This window comes from Oncorhynchus nerka, unplaced genomic scaffold (assembly GCF_034236695.1).
Source record: "Oncorhynchus nerka isolate Pitt River unplaced genomic scaffold, Oner_Uvic_2.0 unplaced_scaffold_690, whole genome shotgun sequence".
Lineage (NCBI taxonomy): Eukaryota > Metazoa > Chordata > Actinopteri > Salmoniformes > Salmonidae > Oncorhynchus > Oncorhynchus nerka.
Genome location: NW_027040475.1, coordinates 248619 through 266644, shown reverse-complemented (window position 1 = coordinate 266644; position 18026 = coordinate 248619). Strand labels below are relative to the sequence as shown.

At 46.1% G+C, this 18026-nt stretch overlaps 1 protein-coding gene across 1 annotated transcript in view; it reads right to left on the bottom strand.

The window, feature by feature from the left end:
- LOC115125652 (plexin-A4-like) overlaps nucleotides 1-18026 on the bottom strand; it is a gene marked incomplete at its 3' end in the record, with an annotated part of 305241 nt that overhangs the window by 168103 nt on the left and 119112 nt on the right. The window contains exons 13-14 of the mRNA XM_065017000.1: nucleotides 17410-17577; nucleotides 17203-17296 (exon numbers count right to left, since the gene is read on the bottom strand). Of these exons, the coding sequence (XP_064873072.1) occupies nucleotides 17203-17296; nucleotides 17410-17577 (262 nt within the window). The remainder of the gene's footprint in view (nucleotides 1-17202; nucleotides 17297-17409; nucleotides 17578-18026) is intronic.

Below are 18026 nucleotides of genomic sequence, written 5' to 3'. Positions count from 1 at the left end.
CAACATCCCACTGTAGCCCCATAATTAAACAACAACCCTATTCAACATCCCCATATGCTTATAATTAAACAGCCCTATTCAACATCCCACTGTAGCCCCATAATTAAACAACAGCTTCTTATCCACTGTAGCCCATAATTACAACAACCCTATTCAACATCCCACTGTAGCCCCATAATTAAACAACAACCCTATTCAACATCCACTGTAGCCCCATAATTAAACAGCCCTATTCAACATCTCACTGTAGCCCCATAATTAAACAACAACCCTATTCAACAACAGCATAATTAAACAACAGCCCTATTCAACATCCTGTAGCCCCATAATTAAACAACCCTATTCAACATCCCACTGTAGCCCCATAATTAAACAATTAAACAGCCCTATTCAACATCCCACTGTAGCCCCATAATCAAACAGCCCTATTCAACATCCCACCTACTGATTACTATCACAAAATCAGGAGAAACAGTAGGCATCCATTTTCCATATTCTCTGGGGAAAATACAATGAATATCTTCTTGCGATTTAACAGGTAGGCCTAGAGTAAATTCGCTAATATTAGTACATTTGAGTCATTGAGACGTTAGCTCTAATCCTTTTATAAAGAGAGATTGTGCCCAATCAAATTCACTCTACAAACTATAAATATGCACTGTTGGAGATTGCCCATCCACACTTTATTTGGCCCAAGCCCAATAAGGCTGTTCCTGTATCATCTCCCACATCAATAACCAGCTATCACCAGCCAGAAATGAGCCCACTGCTACTTTCATTAGGTTTCATTTCACATTAAACTCCCCTCATATAACGGGACATTTATACCAATTAAAACATCATTAATTTTTCTTATAACGGGAATTCTCATCAGGCACCCGCATATCGACTCTGAGTCTGTGAAATCGGTGCCTTAGCAGCTAGAAGTTGTTCAATTATCACTGTCCATCACTGCTATTAGGGAATAAATAACTAGCTTGTCAGTTCAGAGTTGATTGCTTTTCTCTCGCTATACTTTTAAATTTGTCCTCTCGACTCTGAAGAAAATGATCTTGTCACATGTTGTTACCATTACTAACAAGAGATTTGACTGGACTACTCGTCAAGCACTAATGAGAGACAGTGTTATTGTTTACCGAGGGCGTGAGCACAAACAACGACAACCCAGATGCAGCAACCCCCTGTGCCTCTAATTTACTTTTATACGTTTGAATTAGAATGCGTGATGGAAACCACTTTGAGATATACCCATGTGGTTCTATATAAGGTATTTAACCAAGAACAATGTTTAGGACTTAAACTGAAGTGAAATTCAGTCAGGCAGATGATAAGGCAGCCGTTGTGATATTTGGTCAGGCAGTTGACAGGGCAGCTCTTACCTCCAGGTCCCCGAGAACAGGGTGCTCCTCTATGCCAGGGAAGAGGACCCTCATGGTGTGTAGGCTCTGTAGTCCAGGAAGGGGATGCCCACTCCGTCCAGGTCACTGGTCAACTCATGGATGTCTGTCTGCAGCTCGGCAAAGGCTGAGGGGATAAACGGACAAACAGTCTCCTTAAAGGTAGAGTCAGCGACATGACGTATAGTTGAAATCGGAAGTTTACATACACCTCAGCCAAACACATTTAAACCTGTTTTTCACAATTCCTGACATTTAATCCTAGTAAAAATCCTGTCTTAGGTCAGTTAGGATCACCACTTTATTTTAAGAATGTGAAATGTCAGAATAATGGGGTCAGAAGTTTACATCCACTCAATTAGTATTTGGTAGCATTGTCTTCAAATTGTTTAACTTGGGTCAAACGTTTTGGGTAGCCTTCCACAAGCTTCCCACAATAAGTTGGGTGAATTTTGGCCCATTCCTCCTGACAGAGCTGGTGTAACTGACTCAGGTTTAGTGGCCTCCCCTGCTCTTTGACACGCTTTTTCAGTTCTGCCCACACATTTTCTATAGGATTGAGGTCAGGGCTTTGTGATGGCCACTCCAATACCTTGACTTTGTTGTCCTTAAGCCATTTTCCACAACTTTGGAAGTATGCTTGGGATCATTGTCCATATATCCACATAATTTTTCCCACCTTATGATGTCATCTATTTTGTGAAGTGCACCAGTCCTCCTGCAGCAAAGTACCCCCACAACATGATGCTGCCACCCCGTGCTTCACGGTTGGGATGGTGTTCTTCGAGCTTGCAAGCCTCCCCTTTTTCCTCCAAACATAACAATGGTCATTATGGCCGTTATGGCCATTTTTGTTTCATCAGACAATAGGAAATTTCCCCAAAAAATGTTGATCTTTGTCCCCCCCCATGTGCAGTTGCAAACCGTAGTCTGGCTTTTTTATGGCAGTTTTGGAGCAGTGGCTTCTTCCTTGCTGAGTGGCCTTTTAGGTTATGTCGATATAGGGATCGTTTTACTGTGGATATAGATACTTTTGTACCTGTTTCCTCCAGCATCTTCACAAGGTCCTTTGCTGTTGTTCTGGGATTGATTTGCACTTTCGCACCAAACTATGTTTATCTCTAGGAGACAGAAGGTGTCTACTTCCTGAGCGGTATGACGGCTGCGTGGTCCCATGGTGTTTATACTCGCGTACTATTGTTTGTACAGATGGACGTGGTACCTTCAGGCGTTTGGAAATGACTCCCAAGGATGAACCAGACTTGTGGAGGTCTACATTTTTTTCCTGAGGTCTTGGCTGATTTCTTTTGATTTTCCCATAATGTCAAGCAAAGAGGCACTGAGTTTGAAGGTAGGCCTTGAAATATATCCACAGGTACACCTCCAATTGACTCAAATTATGTCAATTAGCCTATTAGAAGCTTCTAAAGCCATGACATCATTTTGTGGAATTTTCCAAGCTGTTTAAAGGCACACTTAGTTGACTGTATGTAAACTTCTGACCCACTGGAATTGTGATACAGTGAATTAATTGTGAAATAATCTGTCTGTAAACAATTGTTGGAAAAATTACTTGTGTCATGCACAAAGTAGATGTCCTAACCACCTTGCCAAAACTGTAGTTTGTTAACAAGAAATTTGTAGTGTGGTTGAAAAACGAGTTTTAATGACTCCAACCTAAGTGTATTTACACTTCCGACTTCAACTGTAGAAACACAGAGTAAAGAGCATATTGGGTCAATTTCCGCAACAACTAAGAGCTTTGGAGCGTGAGGCTAAACTTCTCCACTGTTTCTGTCCCGTGGGTACCAGGTTGTAACAGCAGGAGGTGAACCCGTCCACTGTTTCTGTCCTGGGTACCAGGTTGTAACAGCAGGAGGTGAACCGTGCACACGTGCAGATACTGTGTGTAACTGTGTGAGAGCGATGTCTTTGCATCTTGTCCATCACAAACTGTGGTGCTGCTCATGCAAAGGCATTTCACTGACTCTATTGACGGTGGTGGAAAAAGTAGTCAATCATCATACTTGAGTACAAGCAAAGATACCATCATAAAAAAATGACATCACTGACAAATGGAACATGTGTTTATTGAGTCCACTCAGATCAGAGACAGTAGGGATGACCTGGGTTGGTCTCTTGATAACTGTGTGAATTGGAATTTTACTTTTTGGGTGTCATGGAAAATGTATGGAGTACAATTAATAATGTGAATCCTTACCCTCTTTACACTCCAGGGCCACACGAGACTCTAGGTTGTCCATCTGCATCTGCAGCCTCTTCAGGGTGAGGTCGAAGCTCCGTGACTTGCGTTTATATGCAATGAGCACTATCACAATGAAGAGGATGAGCAGGGCACCGGCGCCGGCGATGCTGATGATGGCCGTGCTGCTCAGCGGACTGTCTGACGTGATGTGGACCACGCCCGGGAGAACTCGATGCGCCCACACGGGCCTGGGGGAGGGAGAGACAGGGGAGAGGGGTTAGAGACAGGGGAGAGGGGGAAGGGGGAGAGACAGGGGATAGGGGGTGAGAGACAGGGGAGAGGGGGAGAGACAGGGAGAGGGGGAGAGAGAGGGGAGAAGGGTGATATACAGGGAGAGGGGGTGAGAGACAGGGGAGAGGGGGAGGGAGAGAGAGAAGGGTGAGAGACAGGAGAGGGGGAGACAGTGGAGAGGGGGAGAGAGAGGAGAGAAGGGGGTGAGAGACAGGGGAGGCAGTGGAGAGGGGGTGAGAGACAGGGGAGAGGGGGAAGAGAGAGGGGAGAAGGGGTGAGAGACAGGGGAGAGGGGTTAGAGACAGGGGAGAGGGGGTGAAAGACAGGGAGACAGTGGAGAGGGGGTGAGAGACAGGGAGAGGGGGGAGAGAGGGGAGAAGGAGAGACAGGGAGAGGGGGTGAGAGACAGGAGAGGGGGAGAGAGGGGAGAAGGGGTGAGAGACAGGGGGAGAGGGGGTGAGAGACAGGGGAGAGGGGGAGAGAGAGGAGAAGGGGTGAGAGACAGGTGAGAGGGGGGTGAGAGACAGGGGAGAGGGGGAGAGAGAGGAGAGGTGAGAGACAGGGAGAGGGGGTGAGAGACAGGGGAGAGGGGGAGAGAGAGGGGAGAAGGGGTGAGAGACAGGGAGAGGGGTGAGAGACAGGAGAGGGGGGAGAGAGGAGAGAAGGGGTGAGAGACAGGGGAGAGGGGGTGAGAGACAGGGGAGAGGGGGAGAGAGAGGAGAGAAGGGGTGAGAGACAGGGGAGAGGGGGAGAGAGAGTGGAGGGGGAGAGAGGAGAGAGAGCAGAGAAGGGGTGAGAGACAGGGGAGGGGGAGAGACAGTGGAGAGGGGGAGAGACAGGGGAAGGGGGAGAGACAGGGGAGAAGGGGTGAGAGACAGGGGAGAAGGGTGAGAGACAGGGGAGAAGGGTGAGAGACAGGGAGAAGGGTGAGAGACAGGGAGAGGGGGAGAGGCAGTGGAGAGGGGGAGAGACAGGGGAGAGGGGGAGAGACAGTGGAGAGGGGAGAGACCGGGAGAGGGGAGAGACAGGGGAGAAGGGGTGAGAGACAGGGGAGAAGGTGAGAGACAGGGGAGAGGGGGTGAGAGACAGGGGAGAGGGGTGAGAGACAGGGAGAAGGGTGAGAGACAGGGGAGGGGGGAGAGACAGGGGAGATGGGGGAGAGAGAGGAGAGAAGGGGTGAGAGACAGGGGAGAGAGAGAAGGGGTTATTGTGTGGACGCACTGAGACCGTGGTTCTGAAGGTTTTGTCTTTGTGAACCTCCTGGGTGGTGTCATCAGAAACGTTGTATTCCAATGGTTATTGTGAAACAAAACTGCATAAGTGGGTATGAAATGAGACACAATTGTGAATCAGCGGGAATAAAATGCATCTTGAACGGTCCACTGTTATAAACATGAATAAAACAGAGCAGAGAAAGAGACATATTGCCTTGATGTCTGTTTGTCTGTCTCTCTTCTGTCTTGATTTTTGTCTGGCTCTATTTACGGTAATGTGTCTGATAACCTGTCTGTCTGGCTCTATTTTACGGTAATGTGTCTGGTAGCCTGTCTCTGTCTGGCTCTATTTTACAGTAATACGATCTGGTAGCCTGTCTCTGTCTGGCTCTATTTTACGGTAATGTGTCTGGTAGCCTGTCTCTGTCTGGCTCTATTTTACGGTAATGTGTCTGGTAGCCTGTCTCTGTCTGGCTCTATTTTACGGTAATGTGTCTGGTAGCCTGTCTCTGTCTGGCTCTATTTTTACTGTATTGCGTCTGGTAGCCACTCTCTGTCTGTCTCGCTCTATTTTTACGGTATTGCGTCTGGTAACCTGTCTCTGTCTCGCTCTATTTTACGGTAATGCGTCTGGTAGCCTGTCTCTGTCTGGCTCTATTTTACGGTAACGTGTCTGATAGCCTGTCTCTGTCTGGCTCTATTTTACGGTAATGCGTCTGGTAGCCTGTCTCTGTCTGGCTCTATTTTACGGTAATGTGTCTGATAGCCTGTCTCTGTCTGGCTCTATTTTACGGTAATGCGTCTGGTAGCCTTTCTCTCTGTGTGTCTTGCTCTATTTTACAGTAATGGCTCTGGTAGCCTGTCCCTCTTCTTCTGCTGCCCATCAATCATTGGTCCAGGTGGCAGAGCAGGAAGCGTCTCAGAACCACAAATGGAACCTTTATTGAGTTGTGCCTGCCTAATCCCTCTTATTGAAACGGTTATTTGTTGTTTCTCTGTTTGAATGTTGAGAGTGGACAGTATAACCCAACGGTCCGATTAGATTATAGTCTGGGCCTGGCCCGGGACAGCAGGAGAGTGGGTGGGGGGGTTGGAATGGGGACCAGTGTGTGTGTGTTGGTGTGTGTGTGTGTGTGTGTGTGTGTGTGTGTGTGTGTGTGTGTGTGTGTGTGTGTGTGTGTGTCACTCACCAAGACTTTGTGTCGCCCCGTCAGGTTGGGCGACTCACAGCAGCTGGTTGTCTGACACGGTCAACAGACAAGGTTTATCACCAATCAGAACCGTGTAGTTCAGCTTGCCGTTATTACCGTTGGTATTGGTGGGAGGAGGAAGTTCCGCCCCTGAGAAACAGGCATTGACTGGGTAAGGTATTGTTTTGTTTAAATGGTATGCATACATTGATATAACTAGACTATGTAGACCATAAACATGTAACAAAACTGTATGCAGATGTGTGTTATGTATGGAGAGAGAGAGAGAGCGAGAGAGAGAGAGAGAGCAGAGAGAGAGAGAGAGCAGAGAGAGAGCAGAGAGAGCAGAGAGAGAGAGAGCAGAGCAAGAGAGAGAGAGAGAGCGAGAGAGCAGAGCAAGAGCAGAGAGAGAGAGCGAGAGAGAGAGAGAGAGAGAGAGAGAGAGCAGAGAGAGAGAGAGAGAGAGAGAGCAGAGAGAGAGAGCAGAGAGAGAGCAGAGAGAGAGACAGAGAGCAGAGAGAGAGAGCAGAGAGAGAGAGAGAGAGAGACAGAGAGAGAGAGAGAGAGAGAGAGCAGAGAGAGAGAGAGCGAGAGAGAGAGAGAGAGCAGAGAGCAGAGAGAGAGAGCGAGAGACAGAGAGAGAGAGAGAGAGAGAGAGAGAGAGAGAGAGCAGAGAGAGAGAGCAGCAGAGAGAGAGCAGAGAGAGAGAGAGAGAGAGAGACCGTGAGAGAGAGAGCAGAGAGAGCAGAGAGAGAGAGAGCAGAGCAAGAGCAGAGAGAGAGAGCGAGAGAGAGAGAGAGAGAGAGCGAGAGAGAGAGAGCGAGAGAGTGAGAGAGAGCGAGAGAGAGAGAGAGAGAGAGAGAGAGAGAGAGAGAGAGAGAGAGAGAGAGCAGAGAGAGAGAGAGCAGAGAGAGAGAGCAGCAGAGAGAGAGAGAGAGAGAGGAACAAGTCCCCCTTCACCTTCAGTATGATGGGGAGCCAGGCTTGAGCTCTAGCACCCAGACACATGGAGGGGTTCAACTCGGGGTTGGGGTAGTAGATGAACGGCGTGTGTTGTTGAGGGCCAGCACTGCCTGCACGTCATCCAGGATGAAGCCAAACTCATCGGGCGCGCTGGCACCTCCTCTGCCTGCCCAGGCTGATGGGCAGCTCTGGGGCCTGGCACAGCATGGACGTGGGGCTGAACACCTGGCATATCTGTTGGGAGAGAGGAGAAGGCACAGGGTGATGAGTATGGACGACTACGCTATTTTATGTCATTATAGTATATTTATTTTATAGATGGACAGATACACGGATACATGATACATGGTCAGTAATAGTTATGTTAGTATTGATACATGGTCAGTAATAGTTATGTTAGTATTGATACATGGTCAGTAATATAGTTATGTTAGTATTGATACATGGTCAGTAATATAGTTATGATACATTCAGTAATAGTTATGTTATACATGGTCAGTAATAGTTATGTTAGTATTGATACATGGTCAGTAATATAGTTATGTTAGTATTGATACATGGTCAGTAATATAGTTATGTTAGTATTGATACATGGTCAGTAATAGTTATGTTAGTATTGATACATGGTCAGTAATAGTTATGTTAGTATTGATACATGGTCAGTAATAGTTATGTTAGTATTGATACATGGTCAGTAATAGTTATGTTAGTATTGATACATGGTCAGTAATAGTTATGTTAGTATTGATACATGGTCAGTAATAGTTATATAGTTAGGTGTTAGTATTATGGTGTTAGTTATGTTAGTATTGATACATGGTCAGTAATAGTTATGTTAGTATTGATACATGGTCAGTAAATAGTTATGTTAGTATTGATACATGGTCAGTAATAGTTATGTTAGTATTGATACATGGTCAGTAATATAGTTATGTTAGTGTATTGATACATGGTCAGTAATAGTTATGTTAGTATTGATACATGGTCAGTAATAGTAATATAGTCAGTAATAGTTATGTTAGTATTGATACATGGTCAGTAATAGTTAGTAGTATGATACATGGTCAGTAATATAGTTATGTTAGTATTGATACATGGTCAGTAATATAGTTATGTTAGTATTGATACATGGTCAGTATATAGTTATGTTAGTTATGTTGTATTGATACATGGTCAGTAATATAGTTATGTTAGTATTGATACATGGTCAGTAATAGTTAGTTATGTTAGTATTTGATACATGGTCAGTAATGGTCAGTTATGTTAGTATTGATACATGGTCAGTAATATAGTTATGTTAGTATTGTGGTCAGTAAGTTATGTTAGTATTGATACATGGTCAGTAATAGTTATGTTAGTATTGATACATGGTCAGTAGTTATAGTATTTATGGTGTTAGTATGTTAGTATTGATAGGACTCACAGGAGGCTGCTGAGGGGAGAACGCATCTCATAATAATGGTTGGAACAGAGCTTATTGTCATTTGATCCCATTCCACAGATTCCGCTCCAGTCATTACCACAAGCCCATTTGATCCCATTCCACAGATTCCGCTCCAGTCATTACCACAAGCCCATTTGATCCCATTCCACAGATTCCGCTCCAGTCATTACCACAAGCCCATTTGATCCAATTCCACAGATTCCGCTCCAGTCATTACCACAAGCCCATTTGATCCCATTCCACAGATTCCGCTCCAGTCATTACCACAAGCCCATTTGATCCCATTCCACAGATTCCGCTCCAGTCATTACCACAAGCCCATTTGATCCCATTCCACAGATTCTGCTCCAGTCATTACCACAAGCCCATTTGATCCCATTCCACAGATTCCGCTCCAGTCATTACAACAAGCCCATTTGATCCCATTCCACAGATTCCACTCCAGTCATTACAACAAGCCCATTTGATCCCATTCCACAGATTCCGCTCCAGTCATTACCACAAGCCCATTTGATCCCGTTCCACAGATTCCGCTCCAGTCATTACAACAAGCCCATTTGATCCCATTCCACAGATTCCGCTCCAGTCATTACCACAAGCCCATTTGATCCCATTCCACAGATTTCCAGTCATTACCACAAGCCCATTTGATCCCATTCCACAGATTTCCAGTCATTACCACAAGCCCATTTGATCCCATTCCACAGATTCTCCAGTCATTACCACAAGCCCATTTGATCCCATTCCACAGATTCTGCTCCAGTCATTACCACAAGCCCATTTGATCCCATTCCACAGATTCCACTCCAGTCATTACCACAAGCCCATTTGATCACAGATTCGCTCCAGTCATTACCACAAGCCCATTTGATCACAGATTCCGCTCCAGTCATTACCACAAGCCCATTTGATCACAGATTCTGCTCCAGTCATTACCACAAGCCCATTTGATCCCATTCCACAGATTCCACTCCAGTCATTACCACAAGCCCATTTGATCACAGATTCCGCTCCAGTCATTACCACAAGCCCATTTTATCCCATTCCACAGATTCCGCCTCCAGTCATTACCACAAGCCCATTTGATCCCATTCCACAGATTCCACTCCAGTCATTACCACAAGCCCATTTGATCCCATTCCACAGATTCCGCTCCAGTCATTACCACAAGCCCATTTGATCACAGATTCCACTCCAGTCATTACCACAAGCCCATTTGATCCCATTCCACAGATTCCACTCCAGTCATTACCACAAGCCCATTTGATCCCATTCCACAGATTCCGCTCCAGTCATTACCACAAGCCCATTTGATCACAGATTCCACTCCAGTCATTACCACAAGCCCATTTGATCCCATTCCACAGATTCCGCTCCAGTCATTACCACAAGCCCATTTGATCACAGATTCCACTCCAGTCATTACCACAAGCCCATTTGATCCCATTCCACAGATTCCGCTCCAGTCATTACCACAAGCTCGTTCTCCACAATTAAGGTGCAACTAACCTCCTGTTTTAAATACATGGTTTTGGGCTTCACTGCAGACACTTCTCAGCACTCTAGAAGTCGGTGTGAAACAACTCTACCTAACAGGCCCTTGTAGACAGACCTCCCGAGGCCAACCACTGCAGGTCTGCAGTCAGTCTACAGTCATTACGGTCCCTTTCATATGACAGGTTTACATGTCAGTCAGAGCCCTGGAAGAGATCTAATCCATTCAACGTGGCCGCCACCTACTGAGTGCAGACACATCTGAGTGTTCACCTCAAAGGAGGCCTAAATCAGTGGAACAGTTGGAGCGGTGGCTCTTTCCTCGGCACAATGGGTCTTTGATCTGATCCGGTGTGATGGTGCAGACTCACTGAGAGATAACTAGCCTACGTTCACCTTCATTTCCCTAGAAAAAGGCTTGTCTCTCACTCTCTCTTTCAGCTCTCTCTCTGTCTCTCTCTCTCTCTGTATCTCTTTATCTCTCTCTCTCTCTCTCTCTCTGTATCTCTCTCAGTATCTCTCTCTCTCTCTCTCTCTCTCTCTCTCTCTCTCTCTGTATCTCTCTCAGTATCTCTCTCTCTCTCTCTTTCTCTCTCTCTCTCTCTTTCTCTGTATCTCTCTCTCTGTATCTTTCTCTCTGTATCTCTCTCTCTGTCTGTATCTCTCTCTCTCTGTATCTCTCTCTCTCTCTCTCTGTATCTCTCTCTGTCTCTCTCTCTGTATCTCTCTCTCTCTCTCTCTGTATCTCTCTCTGTATCTCTCTCTGTATCTCTCTCTCTGTATCTCTCTCTCTCTGTATATCTCTCTCTCTGTATCTCTCTCTCTCTGTCTGTATCTCTCTGTCTGTATCTCTCTCTTTCTCTCTGGCTCACTATCTCTCCACCTGTATCTCTCTCTTTGTATCAATTCAACTCAATTTAAGGGCTTTATTGCCATGGGAAACATGTTAGCAATGCCAAAGCAAGTTAAGTAGATAATAAACAAAAGTTAAATAAACAATTAACAGTAAACATTACACTCAAAAAAGTTACAAAAGAATAAAAACATGTCAAATGTTATATTATGTATATACAGTGTTGTAATGATGTGCAAATAGTTAAAGTACAAAAGGGAAAATAAATAAACAAATATTTGTTGTGTTTACAATGGTGTTTGTTCTTCACTGGTTGCCCTTTTCTTGTGGCAACAGGTCACAAATCTTGCTGCTGTGATGGCACACTGTGGTATTTCACACAATAGATATGGGACTTTATCTCTCTCTCTGGCTCACAAACTCTTTCTCTCTGGCTCACTAACTCTCTCTGGATGTATCTCTCTCTGGCTCACTAACTCTCTCTCTCTGGCTCACTAACTCTCTCTCCATCTCTCTCTCTCTCTGGCTCACAAACTCTCTCTGCATCTCTCTCTCTGGCTCACCAACTCTCTCTCTCTGGCTCATTAACTCTCTCTCTCTGGCTCACTAACTCTCTGCATCTCTCTCTCTCTGGCTCACTAACTCTCTCTGCATCTCTCTCTCTGGCTCACTATCTCTCTCTGCATCTCTCTCTGGCTCACTAACTCTCTCTGCCACTCTCTCTGGCTCACTAACTCTCTTTGCATCTCTCTCTGGCTCACTAACTCTCTCTGCATCTCTCTCTGGCTCACTAACTCTCTCTGCATATCTCTCTCTGGCTCACTAACTCTCTCTGCATCTCTCTCTCTCTGGCTCACTATTTCTCTCTGGCTCACTATCTCTCTCTGCATCTCTCTCTCTGTCTCACTAACTCTCTCTGTATCTCTCTCTCTGTATCTCTCTCTCTGTATCTCTCTCTCTCTGGCTCACAAACTCTCTCTGCATCATTAGCTCTCTCTCTGTATCTCTCTCTCTGTATCTCTCTCTCTCTGTATCTCTCTCTCTATACAGTGGCTTGTGAAAGTATTCACCCCCCTTGGCATTTTGCCTATTCTGGTTGCCTTACAACCTGGGATTAAAATAGTTTTTGGGGAGATTTGTATCAACATGCCTACCTCTTTTAAGATGCAAAATATTATTGTGAAACAAACAAGAAATAAGACCAAAAAATCTGAAAACTTGAGCGTGCATAACTATTCACCCCCCCCAAAGTCAATACTTTGTAGAGACACCCTTTGCAGCAATTACAGCTGCAAGTCTCTAGGGGTATGTGTCTATAAGCTTGGCACATCTAGCCACTGGGATTTTTGCCCATTCTTCAAGGCAAAACTGCTCCAGCTCCTTCAAGATGAATGGGTTCTGCTGGTGTACAGCAATCTTTAAATCATACCACAGATTCTCAATTGTATGGAGGTCTGGGCTTTGACTAGGCCATTCCAAGACGTTTAAATGTTTCCCCTTAAACCACTCGAGCGTTGTTTTAGCAGTATGCTTAGGGTCATTGTCCTGCTGGAAGGTGAACCTCCGTCCCAGTCTCAAATCTCTGGAAGACTGAAACAGGTTTCCCTCAAGAATCTCCCTGTATTTAGCACCATCCATTATTCCTTCAATCCTGACCAGTTTCCCACCCAGTCCCTGCCGATCAAAACATCCCCACAGTGCTGGTGATGCTGGGGATGGTGACCTCAGGGTGATGTGAGGTGTTGGGTTTGCGCCAGACATAGCCTTTTCCTTGATGGACAAAAAGCTCACTTTTAGTGTCATCTGACCAGAGTACCTTCTTCCATATGTTTGGGGAGTCTCCCACATGCCTTTTGGTGAACACCAAATGTGTTTGCTTATTTTTTTCTTTAAGCAATGGCTTTTCTCTGGCCACTCTTCCATAAAGCCCATCTCTGTGGAGTGTACGGCATAAAGTGGTCCTATGGACAGATACTCTAATCTTCGCTGTGGAGCGTTGCAGCTCCTTCAGGGTTATCTTAGTTGCCTCTCTGATTAATGCCCTCCTTGCCTGGTCCGTGAGTTTTGGTGGGCGGACCTCTCTTGGCAGGTTTGTTGTAGTGCCACATTCTTTCAATTTTTTAAATAATGGATTTAATGGTGCTCCGTGGCATGTTCAAAGTTTAGGATATTTTTTTATAACCCAACCCTTATCGGTACTTCTCCACAACTTTGTCCCTGACCTGTTTGGAGAGCTCCTTGGTCTTCATGGTGCCATTTGCTTGGTGGTGCCCCTTGCTAAGTGGTGATGCAGACTCTGGGGCCTTTCAGAACAGGTGTATAAACACTGAGATCATGTGACAGATCATGTAACACTTAGATTGCACACGGGTGGACTTTATTTAACTAATTATGTGACTTCTGAAGGTAATTGGTTGCACCAGATCTTAATTAGGGGCTTCATAGCAAAGGGGGTGAAGACATTTGCACACACCACTTTTCCATTTTTATTTTTTTAGAATTTTTTGAAACAATATATTTTTTTCATTTCACTTCACCAATTTGACTATTTTGTCCATTACATGGAATACAAATAAAAATCTATTTAAATTACAGGTTGTAATGCAACAAAATAGGAAAACGCAAAGGGTATGAATACTTTTGCAAGGCACTGTATCTCTCTCTGTAGCTCTCTCTCTGGGCCACTATATCTCTCTCTGTAGCTCTCTCTCTGGGCCACTATATCTCTCTCTCTGTAGCTCTCGCTCTCTGGGCCACTATATCTCTCTCTGTAGCTCTCTCTCTGGGCCACTATATCTCTCTCTGTAGCTCTCTCTCTGGGCCACTATATCTCTCTCTCTGTAGCTCTCTCTCCTGGGCCACTATATCTCTCTCTCTGTAGCTCTCTCTCTCTGGGCCACTATATCTCTCTCTCTGTAGCTCTCTCTCTGGGCCACTATATATCTCTCTCTGTAGCTCTCTCTCTCTCTGTAGCTCTCTCTCTGTAGCTCTCCCTCTGGGCCACTATATCTCTCTCTCTGTAGCTCTCTCTCTAGGCTACTATATCTCTCTCTCTGTAGCTCTCTCTCTCTGTAGCTCTCTCTCTCTGGGCCACTATCTCTCTCTCTCTCTCTGTAGCTCTCTCTCTCTTGGCCACTATATCTCTCTCTCTGTAGCTCTCTCTCTCTGTAGCTCTCTCTCTCTCTAGGCTACTATATCTCTCTCTCTGTAGCTCTCTCTCTGTAGCTCTCTCTCTCTGGGCCACTATATCTCTCTCTGTAGCTCTCTCTCTGTAGCTCTCTCTCTCTCTGGGCCACTATCTCTCTCTCTCTCTGTAGCTCTCTCTCTCTGTAGCTCTCTCTCTGTAGCTCTCTCTCTCTGGGCCACTATATCTCTCTCTCTTTAATATTCTGTCTCTTTTTACGACTTGGAGAAAATCAACAGTGTGGTAGGTGGCAGAACACACAATGAGGGCCTCTAGCAAAACTTTCCCACCTGGAGAATCTCTCTGAGGCATTTCACATCTCCACTGTAACCTCTGCTACACGTTCTGCCACGCAAACAAATCCCCCTCTGAGCAAAACCTGTCATTTTAATTGGTTCCTCACGACGGCGGTACATCAAACCAGACAAATCATGGGGGTGCGGCTGACCCGTGTCGGGCGCCTGCGTCACACGTCTGTAACTGAGAACGCTGTGTGTTTGTGTGTGTGAGAGTGAATTGGCCAGATAGTGGGGAAGCGGACAAGTATTTTCAAAACAAGCAAGGTTATATATAAATATCGCCCAGGCAGTATCAAAATGATTGCAAAGATCATAGTCGAAAATGAGAAACTGGGACGTGGCAAATTAACTTGGCGAATATACAGGGTTTTGATTCAAGGGGGCTTTTGAAGTGCGGCCATCTGTACTTGGAGCAACAATGGCTCCCTACGCTTATTCTATTGGAGCACAGCTGCAGAACGGTGGCGGTCTCTTCGATGGACCAGGAAGATAGCATTACTGCCTTTTGTCTCTCCCCATGCCTTTCAATCAGACCTCAGATCAGATCTCAGGGCTGGTTAGGGAACTCCCATGGGTACTGTGGTTCCAGGGGGAATATGATAGTTTGGTTTATATATGGTTCACCTCACGTTGAAAGTCATGATCTTTTTGTTTTCTGTCGGGGTGGAGAGATACAGGAAAACAAGGCTTTCTGTCGGGGTGGAGAAATACAGGGAACTGGGATTTCTGTCTTGGTGGAGGGATACAGGGAAACAGATGTTCTGTCTGGGGTGGAGAAATACAGGGAAACAGATGTTCTGTCTGGGGTGTAGGAATACAGGGAAACAGATGTTCTGTCTGGGGTGGAGGAATACAGGGAAACAGATGTTCTGTCTGGGGTGGAGGAATACAGGGAAACAGATGTTCTGTCTGGGGTGGAGGAATACAGGGAACAGATGTTCTGTCTGGGGTGGAGGAATACAAGGAAACAGATGTTCTGTCTGGGGTGGAGGAATACAGGGAAACAGATGTTCTGTCTGGGGTGGAGGAATACAGGGAAACAGATGTTCTGTCTGGGGTGGAGGAATACAGGGAAACAGATGTTCTGTCTGGGGTGGAGGAATACAGGGAACAGATGTTCTGTCTGGGGTGGAGGAATACAGGGAAACAGATGTTCTGTCTGGGGTGGAGGAATACAGGGAACAGATGTTCTGTCTGGGGTGGAGGAATACAGGGAAACAGGGATTTCTGTCTGGGGTGGAGGAATACAGGGAAACAGATGTTCTGTCTGGGGTGGAGGAATACAGGGAAACAGATGTTCTGTCTGGGGTGGAGGAATACAGGGAAACAGATGTTCTGTCTGGGGTGGAGGAATACAGGGATCAGGGATATCTTTTTCTGGAGTGGAGGAATACAGGGAAACAGATGTTCTGTCTGGGGTGGAGGAATACGGGGAAACAGATGTTCTGTCTGGGGTGGAGGAATACAGGGATCAGGGATTTTGTCTGGGGTGGAGGGATACAGGGTGACAGGGCTTTCTGTCTGGGGTGGAGGGAGACAGGGAAACTGATTTTCTTTTTCTGGGGTGGAGGAATACAGGGAAACAGATGTTCTGTCTGGGGTGGAGGAATACAGGGAAACATAATCTGGGGTGGAGGGATAGAGGGTGACAGGGCTTTCTGTCTGGGGTGGAGGGAGACAGGGAAACATAATCTGGGGTGGAGGGATACAGGGTGACAGGACTTTCTTTTTCTGGGTTGGAGGGAGACAGGGAAACAGATGTTCTGTCTGGGGTGGAGGAATACAGGGAAACATAATCTGGGGTGGAGGGATAGAGGGTGACAGGGCTTTCTGTCTTGGGTGGAGGGATACAGGGCAACAGATGTTCTGTCTGGGGTGGAGGAATACAGGGAAACAGATGTTCTGTCTGGGGTGGAGGAATACAGGGATCAGGGCTTTCTGTCTGGGGTGGAGGGATACAGGGAACAGAATCTGGGGTGGAGGGATAGAGGGTGACAGGGCTTTCTGTCTGGGGTGGAGGGATACAGGGAAACAGAATCTGGGGTGGAGGGATAGAGGATGACAGGGATTTCTGTCTGGGGTGGAGGGATACAGGGAAACAGAATCTGGGGTGGAGGGATAGAGGGTGACAGGGCTTTCTGTCTGGGGTGGAGGGAGACAGGGAAACATAATCTGGGGTGGAGGGATACAGGGTGACAGGACTTTCTTTTTCTGGGTTGGAGGGAGACAGGGAAACTGATTTTCTTTCTGGGTTGGAGGAATACAGGTAAAACAGGGATTTCTGTCTGGAGTGGAGGGATACAGAGAAACAGGGCTTTCACTGTTATTGGAATCTACTGTAATACAACCTTTGTCTCTCTGCTGTAGGAGTGCATTCCTTGTCCATACATCGCTATCCGTTCCAGACTTGGAAAACATATCTGAAGGATTTTCATTGGTTTCCTGTGGGGATTTGACCTTAGTTCGCACGAGTGTGTAAAGGGTTGAGGCTATTGACCGTTGGTTAGAGGTGTGACCTCTCATTGACCATGTTCTACTCACGTTGACCGTCTCTCGACCGTTGGTTAGAGGTGTCTTTGACCTCTCATTGACCATGTTCTACTCACGTTGACCGTCTCTCGACCGTTGGTTAGAGGTGTGACCTCTCATTGACCATGTTCTACTCACGTTGACCGTCTCTCGACCGTTGTACTTGGCTCTGATGAGGGGGCTCTGTATGATGTCCAGGTTGGTGCCGGTCACAGTCACAGGTGTGTGTCCACTGTGGTAGAGAGAGAGGGGAGAGCGGCAACACCATGGCTTGCTTGGTCACACACTCACACTTATGATTGGCTTTTATAATTGGTCCCATTGCCTGCTCCCCTGTCGTCTCACCTGAAGATGCTCCACTCAGGTTCCAGCTTGATGATAGTGGGGTCCTCCACGTACTCAAACTTCAAGTCTTTCTGTATGCGGGCCTTGTCCACCGTCACTGACACACTGACGTTTCCATATCCTTGCAGCGAGGCGTGGGAGCGACACGTGATCCACTGGCCGCCCCTCCTATGGCAGAGAGAGAGAGAGAAGTATTTTACCTCAATGGTCTCACCGGTCTGCCCTACTACTACCTGAAAGTACAACTGTGACCTGGAACCAACTTATGCTACAATGTAGCTGACATTATGATAATGGACTAGACTACGGAGCATCTGAATATAACAATGAGGGGGAAATGTCACCGGGTGTTCACATGAAAACTTCCCAGAATCCTTCTTTAAATCAACAATTATAACAGTAGAATCAAAGACACTTTTCTAAACTTAGGAATGTTTGAGCTTTTTCCTCAAGACATCTCTGTGCCAGGCAGCCAGCAGGGATCTCGTCTTTTAGCTTTACTGGGGGAAGCCGTTGGCACAGTCTGGTTTTTATAGACGTTATTGATTAGGGATCAGGAAGTCTTTCAGAAGTCTTAATGTAGCTATGGATTTTCACCACAGGGCCAGAGGATGACA